This window comes from Mchenga conophoros, linkage group LG4 (assembly GCF_057382185.1).
Source record: "Mchenga conophoros isolate Kocher_MC1m ecotype Shallow Benthic linkage group LG4, M_conophoros_male_GT1.1, whole genome shotgun sequence".
Lineage (NCBI taxonomy): Eukaryota > Metazoa > Chordata > Actinopteri > Cichliformes > Cichlidae > Mchenga > Mchenga conophoros.
Genome location: NC_140529.1, coordinates 35,679,996 through 35,701,729, shown reverse-complemented (window position 1 = coordinate 35,701,729; position 21,734 = coordinate 35,679,996). Strand labels below are relative to the sequence as shown.

At 40.4% G+C, this 21,734-nt stretch overlaps 1 protein-coding gene across 3 annotated transcripts; it reads right to left on the bottom strand.

Annotated features, from left to right (window-relative positions):
* Window positions 1–622: 622 nt before the first annotated feature.
* On the bottom strand, window positions 623–21,638 carry unm_sa1261 (un-named sa1261). 3 transcript variants are annotated; one of them, XM_085272112.1, is made up of 4 exons: window positions 21,504–21,638; window positions 8,562–8,789; window positions 4,241–4,443; window positions 623–3,038 (listed from the first exon to the last, which is right to left on the bottom strand). In XM_085272112.1, exons 2-4 carry the CDS (start codon window positions 8,731–8,733, stop codon window positions 2,220–2,222), a joined length of 1,194 nt encoding a protein of 397 aa, XP_085128238.1. In that variant the 5' UTR covers window positions 8,734–8,789; window positions 21,504–21,638; the 3' UTR covers window positions 623–2,219. The 3 variants fall into 3 exon arrangements, with proteins under 3 accessions (XP_085128238.1, XP_085128240.1, XP_085128239.1); XM_085272114.1 differs by lacking the exon at window positions 8,562–8,789; XM_085272113.1 differs by lacking the exons at window positions 8,562–8,789; window positions 21,504–21,638 and adding an exon at window positions 4,786–5,409.
* Window positions 21,639–21,734: the final 96 nt, after the last annotated feature.

The window sequence follows — 21,734 nt, the reverse complement described above, 5'->3', positions numbered from 1 at the left end:
TTTAAATCTCGATGGAACAGTGGCAGTATAATGTCCTCGTAAGTGGATGTCAGGCGCTTGTAGAGCAAAATTTGGTATTTTGGTCGAGACAACCCAAAATGTGTTGTCCACACATATGGACACCAGGTCCTAGGAGGTTAAACGGGAAGAAACCTCCAGTAAAACCAGGCATTGGACAGTCTTGTTTCCAAAGGAGCTGTTGAGGTGGTGTTGTCTCCTATGACAATTATAGAGCTCTCTATCCAACAGTGATATCTAGTTGGCACCACTCCATCTACTGAACTAGCTTGGGCTCCTTTCCTACCAAAGATGGGAAGTTCCAGACTCCTCGGACCAGTCTACACATCGGAAGTAGGTTCTATCAAGCCTTTTTTTTTTTTGCCTTTGGCTGCCTGTCTGGTTATAAAGCAAAGTGGGTCCCCTATTGGTTGGTGGATCCATGGGCTAAGGCTTGACCCAGAAGTTCCCCTTCCAGGTTTTGCTCCAAAAAGGTACCTGGGGCCCCTTTTCCAGCTGCTCAATCATTTCAGTAACGTCTCAAAAAGCTTAGTCTATCCTCTCGCTGGGATCAGTTTGCCTCAGGTAAGATCTGCTGATTACTCTTTATAAATGTATTTAATAATTACAAGTCTTTTAATTCAGAGTTTTATTTTAGCAAATTTTCACCACAGTAACGTTACTCCATGCAATACTTTACAAAAGAAAAAAGGGGTATAAGAAGCATTTTGTGTCTCCTGTCACATTTTCAGCGTTTACAGTTTGTTTGTTTTTTTTATTAAACCAATACTAAAAAAAGACGACAACTTATAGTATCACCAAATACCAAATCTGCTCTTTTACCTGAACAGCTTTGGTGACATCTTATCCCCCCCCGCCCCGCCCCCCCAAAACAGTCCAAACATATCGCAGAATAACCAACTGTTCAATGAAAGGGTAGTTTTCCATTTTCGCACCATGCAACTAGAAAAACTGTTTTGAATTTTTTTTAGTAGTTATTTGATAATATTAGCAGATAATCTTTGACAGACCATAAAAAGTGTGCATTTAGATTACTTCAAAATAATGGGGGTAGGCTAAAGTTGACTACTGTACAGCTTGTTGGGAATCATGAGAAAACATGGGGGAAAAAAACAAAAAAAAAAAAAACCCAAAACAAAACCTTAAATATTCTATGAGCGGTCACAACATCATGGCCACTTTAAGGTAATTTTGTAGAAACACATTAAAAGCTTCTAAATTAAAACCAAAAGAATTGGACGAACAGAAAAACAGCTACGGCATAATGTCCAAGCTTTCTTTGTACTGTTTAAACAAGGCGGTACTTTAATGTAATACCACTTTGAACCACAAAGTGATGCAGTAAGCCAGTGTAGCATCCTGCTAACACGAGCTATTTCAATGTTATTTAAGCTAGTCTTAGCTCATTTGTGTTGGGGGGGGGGGACTCGAGACAAGAAAATTTTTGATTTGAAGGAGTCTTTCAGCAAAATACAAAATAATAATAATTAAAAAAAACAGAAATAGAATGCAAAAACATTCACCACACTGCCACCTTGTGGTGAACGTTTTCATTGGCCTGGAAAATCCACCTGCTTCTACAATTCTTCTTTTTGTTGTAGCTGAAAATTAATTTTTTTATTTCTCATAGGGGAAAAAAAAAGAAAAAAAAAAAAAGAACAAAACAATCTTCAGCTCTGTGGTCCCACTTGATAAAATAAATACTAAATAAATTTATGTGACATAAATAAATAAATTAACTTCAAATAAAAAACGCTTTACATGAACAAATCTACCAAATGTGAACATAACTAGCACGTTAAACACAAAGTCACGGTCTCGTTACACACAAACCATGTTCGTCGTCTTCTTCAGTTTCTCTTTTCTTTCTTTATTTTTTTAACCTATTGCTTGTGGATTATGTTTGCTTTTCTTTGTTTTCCTGTCCTCAGCTTTTCTTGGTTTTTTTTTTTTTTTTTTAATCCTGTAACTGAAACCACACACAGGAAGCTACAGCTGTGTGAGTGTCGCGGGTCATTTCCTCAGAGTTCATCTTCATCAGAAATGAGCAAATCCACGACAAAGCTACAACATACGTCAGACTGTCGTTCGTTTCCCGATGCCAAACATCGCTCGCCGCACCTCTTTCTCCCGCTCGGAGAAATCTTTTTCGTCAGCACACACGCATGAGCAGGTAGCACGAAGGCAGCGCTGCGCCGTCTCTACACGCAGATCTCAATGGGCGTGGTCACCAGGATGCGCCCTCTTTCGTTGTTCTCTCTGTTGACTCGCTCGTAGCTGCCGGTGGAGGACGGCGAGCTGTTGGTGGACATGGAGTACTGGGTGTCCATCATGATCCCTCCCTTTGCCGCCACGCAGGCAGGCGACAGGCTCTGTTGCTTCAGTCTGTCCACGAGTACGTCCTCTTCTGATGATGATGAGCTGATGTCCAGAGGAGGCGCGCTACTCGCCAAAGCCCCGCTGCTGCCATTACAGTTCCCGTTCTCGGTATCCAGCATCCAGCACTGGTTGAAGTAACTGAAGACTTCTTTGACAGAGCAGCGGCGATCCTGCTCGATGGAAAGGAGCCTACGAAACATTCGCAAGGCTTCATCGGTGAAGCGGCGCCACTGCGACGGCACGGCGGCGGTCCGACGGCGTTGCCAGCGGACAAACTCCTCGTAGAAGGCATCATTGGGCATGGCCTTCTCCCAGGGGAAGTTTCCTGTCAGCATGCAGAAGAGCAGCACCCCGAATGCCCACACGTCTGTGCTGTAATCCACGCAGAACCCCTCATGTCGGGAAGTGTCGCACAGCTCCGGTGCCGTGTACGGGATGGTTCCGCTCACGCGCTTCACTGGTGATCCGGCGCGTCGTGTCATGCCGAAGTCTGACAGCTTAACCTTTCTGCACTCTCGGTCAAAAATGAGGACGTTCTCGGGTTTGATGTCACGATGCACCAGCTTCTTGCAGTGCAGGTAGTCAAGAGCAATGGCTACCTGGTGCACGCAGCGCTTCGCCACTGCCTCAGGAAGTCCCACCTGAACAGAGAACAAGAGGAGTAGGAGAAGGTCGTGTACATGAAACTGAAGTTTAGGTCCATATAAATGGGACAAAGTTCAGAGGATCTGAATCTTGCTTTAACAAACCTCATACTTACCACTTTCTTACTGGCGCCATGTATCCTGAGAAGCTGCCCACATTGTGTTTTGGGAACTGAACATTACATAACTCATAGAAAAACATGAAACCAGTTGTAGATGACACAATAAAGGTGGTGCTTGCGTTTCCTTTTCCCCTCAAGATAACATCTGCACTTCCTGCGATCTACTATATTAACAGTAGGTCACGTTAGATTAAATCCCCATTAACTGTGGTAAAAGCTCTTTAACACAGTTTTAGATATAATCTCCCTTTATACAAACACATCTATGTAAATGCTCATCATAGTGACCTTTTACACTGGGCTCATGTTTGGCCAGTGTAAACAGGAAGCAGAGTGCTGGCTGCTGACGACAAGAACACTCATTTCGAGGCAAAACGTGACGTCACGGCATCTACATCTTTTACACCATTTCCCGGGACACAATAGACCAGCATAAAGTACAGACGGGCCAGTTTTTACCATCAGTTTTCAATACAAAACAGATATTCTGGACATAAATTCATACTGATGGATTCACTGGATTCTGTTTGCAGGGTGTAAGGTTCGTTAACTACAGACGGGAATTTACAGAATGTCTTTTTAAGGTCGTCTCATTTAGGTCTTGGCACTATAAAAACCTCTTTAGCAAACACATAAAATATTTCTCTCTGACGGCCTTTTATTTTAATAATGCTTTACATTTTAGTCCGTGAATTTTTGTGTTTTGGCACAAAAAGAGGACCCCGAGCACTGTCGGGACTGAATGCCAATGTGTAATTTGCAGCATGTATGCAGCTGGGGCTTTTCAGTTTCAAGGAGGATTAAGGGATAATCATCTGGATTATTTGAATAAACCTACATCAAATATAGAAACCATCCATCCACTCAGATTTCTTATCCAGGTCTGGATCGTGTCGGCAGCAGTCGGCCACCCCTGCTGTGCTTCTTACTCTTCCAGGGGAATATTGAGGTGTTCTCAATACAACTTGGGTCTGCCCGGCATCTCCTCCCAGTCGGACATGTCTGAAACGCCTGACCTGGCTCCTTAGGATTTGGAGCAGCTTATTTGTTAAACTACAGGAATGGCTAAGCTCTCACCTGTGGAGGGATGATGTCAAACAGATCTCCCGCCTGCGCGTACTCCTGAGCAAAGATGTAGTAGTCGTCGGTTTCGAAGGCGATCCCGTACATGTTGATGATGAACGGGCAGGGCGACAGGTAGAGGGAGATGCTGTACTCTCTCAGGAAGCTCTTCAGCTTGGTGGTCTTTTTCTTCAGAAACTTTAGCGCCATTTTCGTGCCTGAAAACGAGGACAGGACCGGTTACATAACCTCCAGTCTCACTCCTCCTTTCTTGTTCTTTTGCACCCCATTAAAGTGTTTAGGGATTTATTTCACAGCTGTCTAATTGCTTCCAAGAAACTTAATTAAAACAATTTGATGAATAATTAAAATCTCGACAGAGTCAAATCCTGATGATTTATGCTTTAAGTATTTAAAATCCTCTGCTGCAGTAGTTATATTTGCACTGTGTGAGCAGGATGACGCTGCTTTCATGTTTAAAGTTTTGCAGAAAGCGTCGTTTACAGATGGAAATGTAATGTAAAACTTGCACGACAGCACGTTGTCTTCAGCCGCCTCACCTCCGCTCAGTGGCCGAGAACAAGAGAAGCACCGAGGGGACATGAATTCCCAGGACTAATCTGATAATCTGAACGCTGAGGGGAAAACCCCCCAGACAATAACCTGGACGGCTGCCATGTCTGCTTATAATTTCCCCTCCAACAGGCAGCGTGTCAGCAGAGACTTCTCCAATACCACCGGATCAGCTCTCCTAAAGTGCTTTGTGCTTCTTACAGCATCCAGCCACTTTAGAAAGGTCGAGGGGGATTTTCTGTTAGTCGGTGACACGGTTTAAAAAGAAATAAATTAAAAGGTATTCTTGGTAGCAACACTTTGTGCCACCACAGACTGTACAGAAAAGATCAACAGAATCTAACCACAGTTCGTGAGATTGTCATGATCCATGAAACAGCTATTTGAGAAAATGTTCATTCTCTCAAAGGTCTTTCCATCATATCTAAAATAATTTAAAGAGTCATATTTACAAAGATGTCCACTGGAGGTCTTTCACAAGCACCGTCCATCCTTTTACTCTGCCAACCTATCCTGATGCATTTGAAGGAAGTAAATGAATTGATAAGAACTCAAACAGCAGTTAAATATGATAAAGTGCTAGCTTAAACATAAAAATGTGTTCTTGTTTGCAGTGTATTATTTCATTACTTTGATAAGAGAAAATGTTACTAGACTTTAAAAAAAAAAATACCCTTTTTATTTCACTTTAAATGGGTTTGCAGATGTTTAATTGCAGTGAACACCAAACCCAATAACCAGCAGGTTGTCTAGTAACATTACTACAGGACTGAAGTATAATAAATGCAGCTTCCTGGCTGTGCAGCGCCAACATGTCTGATTTGCACCAATTCCAACAACAGCAGGTCGTCTGCAGGAATTTCATCATGTTTATATGGGAATTTAGTTGCTTTGTAAAAGATCCTGATGGCTAAGCTGCAAAAATAAACAACATCTGTTCAGGGAGACTCGGCTGATTCCTGTTGAGCTACGACTGAGAGTTTTAGAGCAGAAACTAAATATAACCTATATTTAGGGCGAAATAAATCTACCCCACTGAACAATCGAGTCCCTGAACAAAACATCAAAGATGTTGGGGTTGTTTTCCTCTGAAACCGTGACTTACTTACAGTTTTACATAACAACAAACTCATCATCAGGTAAATATACTGCTCATGTAAATATAAACCTATTGTTTTGGCAACTGGCGATTTAAAAAACAGATGTTCTATAACCTAATCTAAGTTTCTAGTTTGTCACTATCACACTGAAATATACCTTCTCATTTTGAATCTCTGCTTACATACTTTACTATTCAATCTATGTAAGTGAGTCAGTCCAATATAGCTAGCACATTTTTGAAAATAAATATTATAATAATAATACATAGAAAATAATGTTAATAGAATTTGCCATATTATTCAAATCTCAAACCACTGATAGAAAAACATTTTTTAAGACTTTATTAGACTATTATGTCTAATGTTATTTAACTGTGATTAAAATTATAAGTAAATAATTCATAACTGGCATCAGTTACACATTTCCAGATACATCCAGTTCAAAATAATCCTTATTTATTTTATACTTGTGCAGCCATCACTTCATCCTTTCACTGAAACCAACCACTTCTACTCTGATTGGCCGTGTTACCGTATTTTTATCTCATTTGACTTTAACTGCTCAAAGTTTGATCTAAAAAAATAAAATAAAATAAAGAACAAAAAAAGAATAAATGAATAAAATTTTTAACGATCCACTTCGGTAAACTGTCAGAACTTTGCTATTGTGATAAGATTAAATTAACAAGCTTTGACATATCACAGATTCATTTACACCATCAGTACTTATACATACGAAATACAGAAAAATAAAAACAATGATTGACATACTCAAATTTCAAATTCATCAAAAAGGATGACAAAGAGAAACAGACATTTGAATTGAATTAATAAGATATTGTGAAAACAACCTTTTAAGGTTTTAATTGAGTTTTAACTTCGAAATACAAAATGCATTTCAGACTGCATGTGACTGCTTAAAATGTCGCTAAAGGGATAAAAAAAAAAAAACTCGCAAGTTCTACACATGTCGCAGAAACATCTGGGGATGAAACACTTGAGTTTGTTCATTTAAAAAAAGAAAGTAAAAAGGTTAAATGTTATACCTTCAGTCCATCCATTTCCACAGGTAGCCTGATTTTCTGCTCCACACTGAAGGTCAGATAATTTAAGCTACACTTATTAACGGCTCTGGGAAGAAGCTGGCGGTTCACTACCAAATTATGAAACCAAAAGGTATATAACATTTTTTATAAATCCATTAACGGCACACCTCAAATGGCTTGAAAAGGTCACCATTTGTCACTCCAAGAGTCTGCTGCTACTTGAAATAGGCAGTGAAGCAGAGGCTTTGTGACGCCATAAAAAAGAAAAAAAAAAAAAAGACTATTAAGAGGCTGAGAACAGATGGGCAACAATTTGGATTTTAATGTGAAAAGGTTAAACAGATTTTCAGTCAGTTAAGTGGTGAATTGAGGCAGTTTGGATCTCGACCTGGGCTAAAAATCCCTGCAAGAAAGCGACCTCCAGTACCTCCAATTTGGCTTTTTTGAAAGTAAACACTTCAGTCGTGAGCAGAAGTACTTTACCTTCACAAACACGCCGTCATCTGACTCGAGAGCTGCTTTCATATTAGACTGTGTTATTACTCTGAGTCACAAAACAGGGCCACAAATGAGGACAACATCTCATTTCCTGCAAGTGCAACCCTGCAGATCTGCTTATTTTGTGGGCAAATGAATTTCTCAGAAAATCTCCTCTCCCCAGAAGAAGCGATGGATCTGAATTTCAAAAAGAAAACTGTCTTCATGGGCTTTACCTTCTGGTTCATTTTTCCTCTTATGCAAGATGAGGATGAAACAGATGTGAAAAAAAAGGAGGAAATTTACTTACATGGAAAAAAGATCATAGCCATCTTTCTGGCTAAAAACAACCATCATGGCATTTATTAGCTACAGCTAGCTAGCCAATGAAACTAATGATAATTTATCTAATTGACACTACATCATGAAGTTAATGCTAATGCAGATCCCAAACTAAAAAGCCATTTGAATTAGGAAATTCAAATATATTCCATTTACTGTTTTGTTATTTTTATTTATTGAAAAGCTTTTGGTATTTTTGTTCAATAAAATTTAGACAAAAATACCAAGAAGTTAATAAATGCAAGTACAACTGACTATTAACCCCAAGAGCAAGAAAACAAACAAAAACAAACAAAAACCTTTACATTATTAATTTGTCTTAAAAATTATTGTAAATGGATTTGTTTTAAAATGACACTGAGTTACTTGATCACTACAGGCAGCTGCCCAGAGTACCAACATGGGTACACCATTTAAAAGCTTTTCCTTGTGCTCTATGCAATTTGTATTTTGGAAAACAAAATAAATAAAAATTCAGATACTTTGCCATTTAGAGTCTGTTGACAGGAACCCCCCCAACAACCTGTTCTTCCATGTTTCACTGTTACTACCAATATGGTCGTGTTTTATGGTAAGAATGCAAAAATTTACTTAATATATAAAAAAAAAAAAAACCAGAAACATTTATTAGTCGAAATTATATTTAAAGTGATTTCTTTAAAATTTATGGCCACCAGGATTTTATGTTTGTCTTGTTTGAAATGTGGTAAACTTGCATCAACCAGTTGTTTATTTTGGTTTGTTCTGTAGATATTAATACAATTTTTTGTTCTTTACAGTAGCAGCCACAGTTAATACCTCTGATTTTGTGGATGACCAGGTCCACCTTTCCATAGGTGCCCTTTCCCAGCTCACGGATGATCTCATAGTACTTGTTGATGTCCAGTTTTTCCAGATTCTGTGCAGCAATCAGCTGGAGCTCCTCCAGGATGTCGATGGAGGCACGGGAGCCATGAGGCAAGGAGTTCATATTGGTTAAAGGGACGGGGCAAGGGGGGCCGAGGGCTGGTCTGGAGATGGATTTTCCTGGAGAGCAGGAAGGAAGACGAGGTTTACTGTGAGGGAACTTATCCACCCATGGCTGCATTCCTAAACTATACACCACTGCTTTGCAAAGCATATCTTGTACTGCATGTGTGTACTGTACTGGTATCAAAGTGAAAGTGAAAACGCTTTGAGTCCAGGCCAGTGAACCGTTATGTAATCTTTACACTGTGTTCTTACTTTGAGAAAATATAGTTTCTAAGATCACAGCTCCTCATAGCAATAAAGAGCATAATCGAAGAACAAAAGGTGGGAATTTTTCTATCAAAGCCCATTTAATATATGCAGATGCAGACAGAGGTTCGTTATTCACACAGCTCAGTTACCTTCAAAGTCTAAACAGAAACTAAAATTGGCACAAATAATGCATCAGACACAAATTCACGTTGTATTACATTCAGTATGCAAAAGACACAAAATGATGCAAGTTTGGTAAATGAAGGTAAATTAGCATCCTTGCAAGATTAAAATGTTTATATAGATGATATAAGATGATATAGATGTCTCTCCTTCCTGTTAAAAGGTAGTTCTTAGTTGCCAAGTGTTTGTTTAAAAAAAAATGATCTAATTATCTGGTTCTCTAATAATATTTTAGGACATTTGCTTTAGATTATAAAGGGTTTTAACTCTTACATAACTAGCTTTGTATAGATAATACTGATAATGGAAAAAGCACCACGTGTCATTACTACAGCCACAAGGTTAAAACAGAAAATCTCCCTGCACCGAAGTTCTGTTTCTACTTTATTCTATTTGTGTTAAATAAAACTAGAACTTCAGTCGCCGAGCAGCAAACTTTTTTGTTAACCTTGTGCAAAGACATCCAAGTTGAATAGCTTTGGGTGAGATAGGCGATATAACCCCGGCACAACGTCCTGATGCTGACTGATGAAAGAAAATGAAGAAAATTAATTGAACGAGTCCATCCCTGAGAGCAGAGAAGTGTTACTATTTGTAGGGCTGATCCTCTGCAGCTGATTAACGATCTTTCCACATTAACGAACGTCTAATTCCGAACTGACGTGTTTCTTCTCCGTCACGCCTGCTGCCATTCACTCAGCAAATCTGTCTCGCCTTCCGGCTCCTTCTGCTGCCGAGGGGAGCCAAGCAACACTTCAGATCTCTGGATGAATGCGGAGACTTCACAGCCCTGATGGCCCAGCAGAATTGCACCATGTCTCATTAACAGGGATGAGAAAGTGTTGAAGGAGACGGGATGCTAGCCACATCCTGTGTTTCGGGTCCATCTGTCCCCACTTGGCTCCCATCTACAGTGTGAGTGTGCACGATGGGGAAATGTGTACGAGAAACTCAAGTAACGCGTGTGAAAACAATGAACCCAAACAACAACAGAGTATGGTCCGCTTGGAAAAAACACAGTGAGAGTAAAACTGTGATTTGAGTAAATAAAAGCCTATTAATGCAGATTTACTTTACTGAAACAAATGCAGCACGTGAACCGGGACGTTTATTTTTTTTTAATGTCACTGATCTCAGCTTCAGTGTTTGCAGTGTACTCAAGCTGGATTAAACAACAGCCTTTATTAACCCAACACTTCCTGCTGCTTCACAGGGTGGTTTTTATTGTGGAAAAAAACAAACAAACAAAAAACAAAAACAAAAAACCACAACAACAACCCACAGGAAAAAATGTTTTTCTGAGAATTTAATGTCATATTTTTTTTTCTGTTCATTTTTGAAAGACGCCGACTTGTCTGCAACTGCTCACCAAGTGGTAGTGAAACTGTAAAAACAGACCATTTACCTTCAAAGTAAAAGTCATCCTGTGAGCATGACTCAAAAGGCGCAACTTACTTTGAAAGTTGAGCCTTTGAAGGTCTCCGTTTCCGTTTTGCACTGACCGCTCAGCGTAAACGTTGAGTGTTTGTAGGTGAGTCGGGTTCTTCCACGTTCCACCGAGTTGTTTGTTACATGAATAGAACTTTTCATGTAACGTGTCTCGTTTCTTCAGCTTTCAATTGTCCAATCATATAAACGACACCGAACAAGAGTTGAGAACAGAACACGATTTTTGGCAAGTTTTTCCATGGGCTCAACCCACATACTCAACTCTGCTGCTCAACCCATGACTGTGGGTTGAGCAGCAGCTGTGGGTACATATGCGGCACCGTTCAAGGGGAAATAAACAGGCTTTCCAACTGTATGAAATTTATTATCAAACAGTATTGTTACAGCAACATTTTACTTTTGGTGTGAATTTAGTCTCATAGCCTACTTACATCTTACACAACTATGTTTTATGTCTTTGCCTCCAAATCTCAGTAATGCATCAATCTGTTACACACAGAAAAACTCAAACTGACATCAGTGATGAATATCTTGAATTTTTAAGCTAACAGTATAAGTCTGGCTGTGCTTTGAACAAAATGTAGTATTTAACTGTGCTTGTTGTTTCTTCAGAACCTCTGTTACTGCTAAATAAAGCAGGACTGACATGTTCAAAACTGAAATCCTGACATGCTGAAAACACTGCGTTAAAAAACAGTGAAAGGAAGCCGTGAGCTCGGCTGTGTTGGAGTGACAGCGGAGGATGGAAATGGCCCTCGAAATAAACAGTATGTGCTGAGCATTAAAGTACGACAAGCTGATAAAAATGAGGACTCAGCTGAACCCAAAGGAGCCAACTGGCTGTCTATCACCGGTCCTCTCAGCATCCCTCTGACAAGGTCAATAAAGCACAGAAAGGATGAGACAGCCAGAGAGTGTTTAGAGCTGCAAACAGACACACTCGGGCATCTCAATTTTACATGCTAGATACGTAGGTAGATTTTTAATTAAAATTCGAGCCCTTTTCAAAATAATGGCCGTTTTCTTGCACAGTTTTTCTGCTCAGCCAGCAGTACAGTTCACAGGGTCAGAGCGAGGGCCCAGTAAATGAACACGAGACCAGATGCACAAAGAGAACGAAGCATCTCACCTCTGCTTTCAGGATGATCAAATAATGCCAGGAGGAGCACTTTGCGCCTCCCTTCTTTGTTCGTGTGTCAAACACATTTTCACAGCACAAAGAGACACTGCAGAGACCTTTTGTTAAAGGACAGTAAATGTTTTTTCCACACACCTGTTCTGTTTCAGACTTTCATTTGGAGCATTAAAGGAGCCCAGAAAACCATTGTTATTACTGACACTGCTGCTATTATGTGAAACCAAATCATTATTTTAAATAACAAGTACTCCATGTACAAGCTTGCATCAGACAAAAGAACCAAAACAACAAAAACCCACCACAGTAATCTCCTAATTTTTGGGAAAACTGCTCTTATCTATGCTTTATACTGTTAGTTTTTGTCCTTTTCTGGACTTTGTCTTGACTTTAGATTACTGGACTCTATTATCCATAATCCTCCATTATACTGTTAGCTAGTACTGCTCATGGGAGCAATACTAGCAATAAACATTAAAGTCACCTCCTTTGTATTTTCACTAAAAATTAGCCCACTAAAATTTAAGAAGAAAAAAAAATCATGTTAATTAAATCATGTACTTGATTTCTGGGCTCAATGATTCATTAATTCAGGTCTGCTGATTTCCTAGAAACTTTGTGAGAATTTAGAAAACTAAAACCTGGCAACAACAAGTCGAATGATGTCACCAAATGACCAAATATAAATGCTGGTCTTCTACAAAAGACGCATTTTGTTGTCAGATCAAGCAGAGAACTCACCATCCATTTACTTTCTATCGTTACGTTTACCTAACCATAGCAACTTTGACATATATGCATTAATTATGTTTCACCCTCGGTGTCTTCCTGCTATCCGGGCGTGAACACTTCCTCACGTGCTCTCACACTGAAGTCCTATCAAACAGCCCGGAGATGAAAGGAGTCACAACCACCGCTAATTAGGTGTAACGTTTTTTAGCTGCAGCTCCCGGCGCTCCTGCTAAGTCTAAGGGGTAACTGCTCCCCCAAGGGCATCAAGGAGCCATGTCTGCCTCTGATGAGCGGCGCGAGACCGCCTTCCCATCATTCTTTCAGTCGGTAAACAAAGCCCGGCTGGAATTCAACCAGTCTGCTTTACGTCTGTTATGCCCTGATAAGGTTACCTGTCTTTTGCGCCGCTTGGCAGGTGGGTGCAGTCCAACGGTGAGAGCGCCTGTTGATGGAAAGCTGGAGTGGCACAGAGTCAGAAAGCTGTGAGTTTTAATGACCTTTGATTTTCCTGCAGCAACAGCAGCAGCAAGGTGGCACAGCTGCCATGGCTACAGCCTGACGATGCTTTGTGTTTCTAGCGGTTCCCTGCAGAACTCGAGCTTCTCTTGGACTGCCAAAATGTCACACTCTTGTTTCTAATAATGTCTCGTTCACAGTAAAACAAACCGACTACATTTATTGAAGGGTCTGGTTTCAATGCTGGGAATGCTGGAGCTTGTAGAGAGTGCCAGAGTTTTAACTGGGACACATGGTTGATGTTTGAGTCCATAGGTACATTTAGTTTGCATAGGGACAGATTTAAAGCTGAAATTTCTTCTTCGTTTTAGGATTTGTTCCTGAACTCAAAGATCCACAAAACCTGAGCCAAAGACAAAGTCAGAAGCTTCCTTCTGTGTTTTCTAAGGTGTAATCTAAAGAGTAATCCGAGGAGACCACTGATCACTTACAAGAAGAATAGTATTGCCGCTGTGACGATGAGTAAACCTGACAAACTCGACAGAAGTGCTGAGTAATGGTCTCCCGGTGCCGCAGGAAAAACAGCCTCTGCCACCTCGTGTGTGTTCAGGCCAGCATCGACTTGCAAAACATCGGCACCCAATTAATCATTTGTAATGTGAAATCAATGCGTCACCAGGCTGAAAAAAATATTTATGAACAAAGGCTGCCATCTTACTCTATGCCTTCCTCCCGACAAAAATCTTTCATACCTCAGAGAGTTTCCAAAAACAAGAGGGGAAAAAAAAATGACCTATTCAGGGATGATTTGGACATAAAAGACAAAAGAAGAACTGATGTCTGCTTCGTGAACGTCTGGTGAAACAGCAGCATCATGACTTTCTCCAGATTTCTCCAGCTATTGATGGGCTGGAATGAAATTTGGTGCACATATCCAGGATGTCTGTAGGATGAATCCTAACGCCTTTGCTGAGCTGCTGACTGTTCACATAAGGTTAACATTTGTGCTCAAACACACTAAACGAACAGGCCAAACACTTGAAAAGACCCCTGAGCTTTAGATGACCTCCTTCACAGTCTGAAGAATCTTTTATGTCTTATACATTTAAAGATTTCAAGGTATTTACTAACAATTATAACATAAACCACCACAGTGGTTTTCTTTTTGTACCCAGTACACTCAAAAGAGCAAGAACATTTTTTTGAAAGCGCACCGCTACACATATCTACAGTTATTAACCTTTAGGACCTCTTAGGTTTTTGCTTTACTTTGAGCTCCACTAGTACAATTTATATGTTTATCTGAGCAGAGATTCGTTTTTATAAGTCTGCAACGTTCAATGTAATTCAGTTTTCTTTATCTAGCACCAAATAACAACAACAGTTGCCTCAAGGTGCTAAATATTGTAAGGTAAAGACCAGAGGCGTAATTTCCAGGGGGGTTATGACCCCCCCCCCCAATTATCCGACTCAACCAAAATAACCCCCCCAATAAAATTATGAATTATCTTGCATATATAGGCTGTTGATTTTCTTTACTCATTTCAGGTATTACCAGCAAAATAGTTGCATGTTTAATCATTTGGGAATTTAGCTAGATTTGTTTATTTATTTAGACAGACATCTTGACCCCCCCCCCCAATGTTCAACACAAAGTTACGCCGATGGTAAAGACCCTAGAATAACACAGAGAAACCCCAACAATCAGACTAAGCCCTATGAGACAAGGACTTTGGCGAAAGTGGCAAGGACAAACTCCCTTTTAACAGGAAGAAACGTCTGGCAGAACCAGGAACAGGGAGGGGCGGCCATCTGCCACGGTCGGTTGGAGGTGAGGTGTCATTGAGTGCCAAAAACTGTCAGGACTATCGATGTCCACCTTGTGCTCCCCCTGTGGTGCTGAAATTTATGTCACTCCAACACAAGTGGATAAATACCTGTTGGTTACTCCTCCAACTCTGAAGTTGAGAACATAAAACAAGAACTTTTGGTGATAATTTCTCAGTTTTGTAAGACTTTCTCCAAATGTTATCGTTCACTATTACTCAGGGCCTTTGAACTGCACTACTATAGTAAATGTAATAAATGAATAAATAAAGATTTGTCTTATTCTTCTAAACTTCGTTGTACAAACTATTCCGTTTTTGGAAGTTTGAATAATTCTAATCTATTGAAGAAAAAGCCTGCAGTTCTATTAAGACTCACATCAGCCCCATGTGCACGTTATATCAATAAATGTTAGCATGCTAACATGCTAAATAAAGCAGTTACAAGTACAGAACATAAACCCACTTAGCGCAGTGGGTATGTTACAGGTTTGATGTTAGCCTTCATCTCTAAAATACTCTTTGCCTAAGTGGAGCATTAAAGTGTATGGGATTTATGCTAGAGGGGGATTTTAATATTTCCTGCTACAGTCAGTGACTTTAATCCTATCTGGAGAGCATGTGAAGGATTCTGACTGCTGTCAAAGTAACAATTCATAAAATAATCCCAATCTAAATCCCACCATGAGTTTTTAAAAAGTGGATTAGAACATGGAAGAAGAAAAAGATCTGATGGAAGCACCAATGAGCAGGTCTATTTAGCCAATAATATGGTGACAGGAAGAAATTAAATCTGTTGTTAAATTAAAGAAGAGCAATACCATCATGTAACTTATTAATATGTCGCAGCAGATGGTTTGTTACTCACAACCATCTGGTGGAATTAATCTTGGAATCTTATTGGGGGAAAAAAAGGTAGACATTTAAAAAAAAAAATATTAAGAAACAAGAAAAAAAAATACTTTGGAAAAATACTTGATCTGATTGTTTGTTAGCCTATGACAAACAAATAACCACAACTAAGTGATAAAGTAAAGTCTCGCTGAATTTTTTAAAAAGCTTTCAGTTAACTTTTCGTTCAGTAACGAGATATCCTCCACTTCCGATATAACTGATGCTACAGAGGCCTATAATAAAGTTGGATGACTGGTTGGTTAATTAGTGATTGGCGAAGCCCATCCCTGGTGGATTCTTTGGTGATGACTTGGTAACAGTCTCAACAGCACACCAGAGGCTGCCTCCATCTGACGCCAGGCGTTCTCTTTTCAAAGATTTCTAAATAGGTTTAGAGGTGTATTTTCTTTATTTTGGTTGTTTCTGATGAATATCCATATCTCTCACATTGTTTTGCCAGTTCTCTATGAGAATTTAGCAATGGCTGACTTCTAATCGCTAACTAGTGTGACTACACTGAAAGTGCCCAGTTCTAAAGTCCTTGACATATCTTTCAGGCAGCGTGAACACCCAAGTTTGTCAATGTGATAACTCGGGACCCAGATCATGCAGGATTTCAACATTCATACCGTAGATGCAGCTACTAAAAGGTCAATTTCTTTTTAAACATCACCACAGATTTTCACATTTATACGATAGGTGCATCTACTAGGAGGTTGAGGAATAGCATGTGTCAGTATTTTTATAGTTTTATTCTTTGTTTGGAGAGAGATCAAGCACAAAAACAAAAATACCAAATTATCTGCTTTTTAAGGTGTCAAAGCTCTTATTATGTGTTCTGAGTAAAGCTTTACAAGCCTTTTTAATGGAGGACCTTGTTCCACTTTAAAGACAAAAAAATAGAAGACAATCTGAAGACAAACTCAAGTTCTCAAAACGAAATGTTTGGTATTTACCAGCACAAGCAGAGAGCATGAACCCTGACAGAATGACTGATAATAACCTCGGTCTTGCAATGTTCAGAATCCAGGACCAGACGAAACACGTGGGATTTGAGATGCGACAGTCTGGCAGCTTAACTGTCTGAGCTAATGTACTTAAAATAGGCATAAAAAGCTTTCCATTAAGAGAATAATGGCTTCACTTAAGGAGAAGGTGATTAATAATGTGCCATTTTGAAAAACAACAACAACAGTTTAGTTTTTCTGCCACTGCCTATAGCTATTTCACAGTGACCAAAGTATGTTTGGGGTGACCAAAAAATTTATTTTTAAAAATACATTTTAGGCCGTCTCCTTGAGCCTTTTCTCAACAGACAGAATAACTAAAGTCTTTACAGTGATCAATAACGCAAGCAATCATTAGCAGCAGCCTTGGGCTTTTCTTGTGTTTACCGTATATTTTATTAATGCTACAAAAAAGCTTCAGTTTGAGCTCTAATGGGCTGAAATGTCTTCTGGTTGCTGTTGGTCATCAGTCATTGTCTGTCAAGCTGAGTCCACTGAACTCTGTGAACCGACAGGTCCAATCAATCAACTAAAAGAAAACAGCCAATCAGTGTAAGAAAATGGTGACTTTTTGCCATTACTGATGACCCTTCCTCTCAGTTCACAACCTGTAAGCTTTTTATTGCCATAAATTGACTATTTTAGGAACAAATGCCATACATTTGATGGTTCACGCTAAGCATGTCGACTTGCTTCTGTCAGGTATGACTGTAAACGGAGTAATCTGGGAGTTTGGGCTTTTGGTAACAAAAGATAAACATGAATTATTGCTGTGAGACACTGTGAATGTCACAACTTTTAAAAATCTCAATTCTTCTTTTTAGAGCAGAAGAATGACAGTTTCATTATCACCTATTCCACCCAGAGAAGATCTCACCAGGGCAGATGATGAACAACACTTCATAAAAACATTTTTAACGCGACAATAACTGATTATTTAAATAAGGAAGTGATTGTCAGGTTATCTGCAGCTCAAACAAAAATACCCATCACAACGTGTCAAGATTTCCTCTAACACAAATCTAGGAACAAATTTCATTTGTAAAAAGACATTTTTGCCATCTGACTCTATATTGAAGATATAAAGAATAACATGATACATAAATTTTTTGAATACATAAGCACAGCAAACGAGCCCTGTGGGCATGGCAAAAACCGTGTGTACAGTGGGTTCTTGCTACTATATAGATACCGTTCACGGTAATATCGATACAATGTTAGGCAATGATAAGAAAATCAAATATCACGATAGAATATGGGTAAAACGCGCATGCGCAGTGCCTTTGTTTTCATGCGCACATGGCAGAAAGAGCATGGCGGCGACGGAGAATGAGAAGGGCGAAAGTGGATCGTTGAATGAAACGGATGATCCAGAATTTGTTTGTAAAAATGTTGCAACTTCAGTCGAACTGGTTTGGCTTTCGTCCGTCAGATACACACCAAAGCACATTTTTTGGTAGAGCATGCTAGCGGGCCGCCGTTATTACCGAACCGATTTAATTTGGTACGCGGCGCTTAAAAATCTGTCAAAAAAATGTTTCAGTACGACTTTGCTAAGCTACGAAGCCGCACAGCTTGATGGATTGTCGGAGCATTACAGCTACTGTAGCCTCGCGGAGTGATACGTACTGTGCTTCAACATAATGTTACCGTATTGTGTGTGTATAAGCTCTTTTAAGTTTAAAGTTGTGGAGTCTCACATGCATTATATCGTCAGTTATATAGTTATCGCAAATTTTCAAATATATATCGTGATAAATGTTTTTGGCCATATTGCCCTGCCCTAATACAGATTATAATTACTGAAAAGATGACCAACCACTTACATAACTAATAAATGACACTGCTTCTAAAAATGTCAACTTATCACCTGGTTTCAGTTTCTCTAATCTGAGGATTTACTACATTTCTTTTGTTGTATATAAAATCCTGAAATAATCATTTCAGCTTTTAGATTTTTGGCTTTTGGTTATGACAAAAGGAATAATATAAAGACCCACACCTGACAGCTATGAGCTAAAACCACACACTATTTATAAAAGACAGATGTAACCACTGTGGTTATCACTAATTGGGTTCTGGACTCTGCATTTTGCTCTTTGCTCGTTGACATTAGAACATGGATGATTTTGGACATTTACGTGGGGTCTGTGGGGATTGACTCACTTTTAGAGAAGCCTCAAGTGGTTGCTAGTGAAACTGCAGATTTTCTTGCCTCTTGGCTAAAACTCCAAACAGCACTGATCATCTCATAACAATTGCACATGTCCAGGTCTGCTACATTTTACACAACGAGTAAAGAGTCATTTGGAAGACGAGTACCTACTGACTGAAAGATGTACAAACCACATCCTCGGCACCTTCAGACATCAGTAAAGACCAGATGTCTACTTCAGTGATGCCACAAAAAGTATGGGTGAGATCAGTTTGAAATCATACAGAAATATTACTAAAGCTAAAGAGTTTTCATCCTCCCTCGGACTTATCCCTTTATCAGCCCTGGAAAGTGCTGACTCTTCCCCTCTCTGTGCTGGTTGTTGTTGGCCTTTCAGCTCCATCCTCAGTCATTCAGCTCACCGCCACTGATCTAATGTTAACGTGTGAACTGTTGTTCTTTAAATCTGCTCACTGAGAAGCAACAAAACCGGAGAGATTACTTCTGCCCCGTGAGCAGCTCGTCCCTCTGGAAATGTTTGCAGAAGTCAGACTGCATCACGCCAGCCGTCACGGCGCTGGAGTTCAGCGTCCTCTTGTGCGGCGGCCTCCGGCGAGGCTCGGCCGTCCGCTCCCACGGCGCTCACGGAGCTGTGCAGCACATCAAAGCAGCCGGCTTTAACCGGCTCGACCTACATCGCCTGCGAACACTGAGGCTTTGTCCCTGCGCGCTCAGCAGCGCATCACTGGGCGCTCTCCTTTACTGCCAAAGCATTTCGGCTGCTGCGATCCCCACGCAACAGAAGGCAGCGGTACACTCTTTGTCTGATTTAATCTCACATTCTCTAACCGTCTTCCTCCTGCCTGCCGAGGAGATGTGCATGGTTTTATTTTCACGTCTCCTCTGCAGGGCTGAACTAACAAATATTTCTGTGAAATAAAATATTATGGGCTGTGTGGTGCAGGCCATCCAGGAAGTTTATGCTGCAGCTTCTGTGAAAAGAAAATCTAGTGTTTTATTCACCATCTGTGTCTGAATGCTAGCGCTCAGGTTTATGTTTGTAGTTTGCTATGAAAGCTCACCAGGTTTAGCTGATGTATGCACTCTGCACTCTTATCTCAATATTCTGGCTCCAAATAAGTGTGAAGTCCAAAAATCTATGGCAGTGACTACATCCATGTTTTAAAGTCCTTGTTGTAACAACACAAACACTCAAAGCTCATTCACGTGGGGCTACTTTGTCAATGAAACCTTAAATAGTTTTATCAATACCCATAAGAGGTTTAATAACGCCCTGAATAAGGGTGTTGGTTGTGTTTGTGTTTGTCTGTACAAACATACAAACAAAACCAGAAAGAAGAAATCCTGTCATCTGAGAAGCTAAAAGCGACATGAAAGAAGCAGCTTGTAGCCCATGAGTGGATGAAGGTGTGGAACTGGCACTCAAGAACTCCTGCGCTCTGGACTTCAGGTTCCACAGGGGGCTTTCATCGTGCTTCGGACAGAAGAAGCTGAGACAAAAGAGACAATTTTAGGGATTCGATTGTCGCAAAATTCCTTTCTGCGACAGCACCACGAATCACCGCCACTTCCATTTCAATCATCTCCAAGTGCCAGCCAGCCGCTTCAGTGTTTCGTTTGCAAAAGGTGAGGGAGCGTGTCCTGTAAACCTTTAAGCGACCAATCAGCTTGAGTTAGCAGCACGCTAGCGTTTTACAGGTAAAATCAGCGTCACCAAAAGTGTCCCTTTGTTTATATTTGGACATATGATTGAGGCTATGCTTGTGAAAGTAGGCGTAAATTATTTTTTAAGCAGTTTGGCGTCTCGTGTTGAGCTGCAGCCAATTATATATCCACTACTAGTAACAAGACGTGGCTATTAATCCCACAAAGTTTCAGATTCCTCTAAACTCGATGGATTTATGGGAGCCAGAGCGAGGCGATGAAGGAGCCCTCAGCAGGGAGGATGCAGACAAAAAATAAACTTTGCACGAAAATACCGATAAGCATCAGCATCAAAGTCAACACACTGGTGAACCTTTGTCATCTGAGATGCTGAATTCTTAGGGTTTAGCAAGCCTGTCCAATTTTTGCATGAAAAAAAAAAATCTAAAATGTCAGAACCAGAACCACGTCTGATGATTAATCACCTTCCATTAACACCATAAATCCCCATGTCTGTATCCCTGATGCAGATCTGGAGTCAGTAACACTGTTTACAGACACTCAGACATAAAAACTGCAGCACAAAGAGATCAACTATGGATGTGATCTGCAGACACAAAGCGTGCATGCATTATATCCATGACAGCGTGCAGCACATGAGCATGTCTGTGGCGAGAAATCTGCTCTGTAAATGTAGAGGGAGGAAAGTCAATACCAGAGATTGTAGCTCTGAGACAATAGCTTCACAGCAGCTCTATTGTTCTGCTCAGGTTGGGTGAACTTTGTTTTAGATTTACAGCTGTATATTTAGAATACATTGTTTTCAGAGTGCAAAGCCCAATATAGTGCCCGTGCATAGACACACAACAGCCGTGGAGTGTTGTGCTTTTGCCTCAGAGCAGTGAGGCATCACTTTCAAGCTGAATCTGAGCTTTAAATGCTTGAAAAGACACACCGAGCAGCGTTTCGTAAGCTGTTAACTGGTTTTACTGGGAGAAAAACGAAATCTTCTCCTACCGTTGACAAAGTGCTGGAAGCTGTCAGTCCATTCAGACAACGTTCGGATCCTTCAGCGACTCAGGAGACCGGCTGGGAGTGAAGGCTCTGCGGGGACCGGCTGCTGTCTGTCACCGTGCATCCGCCGTGGTCTGTCTCCCGAGCCCCTCTCTATTGTCTCCGCACTCGGCCGGCGGCCCCGCCCATCGCCTCTGACTTCCAATCAGAGCACAGAGCGTCAGTGACGCCTTC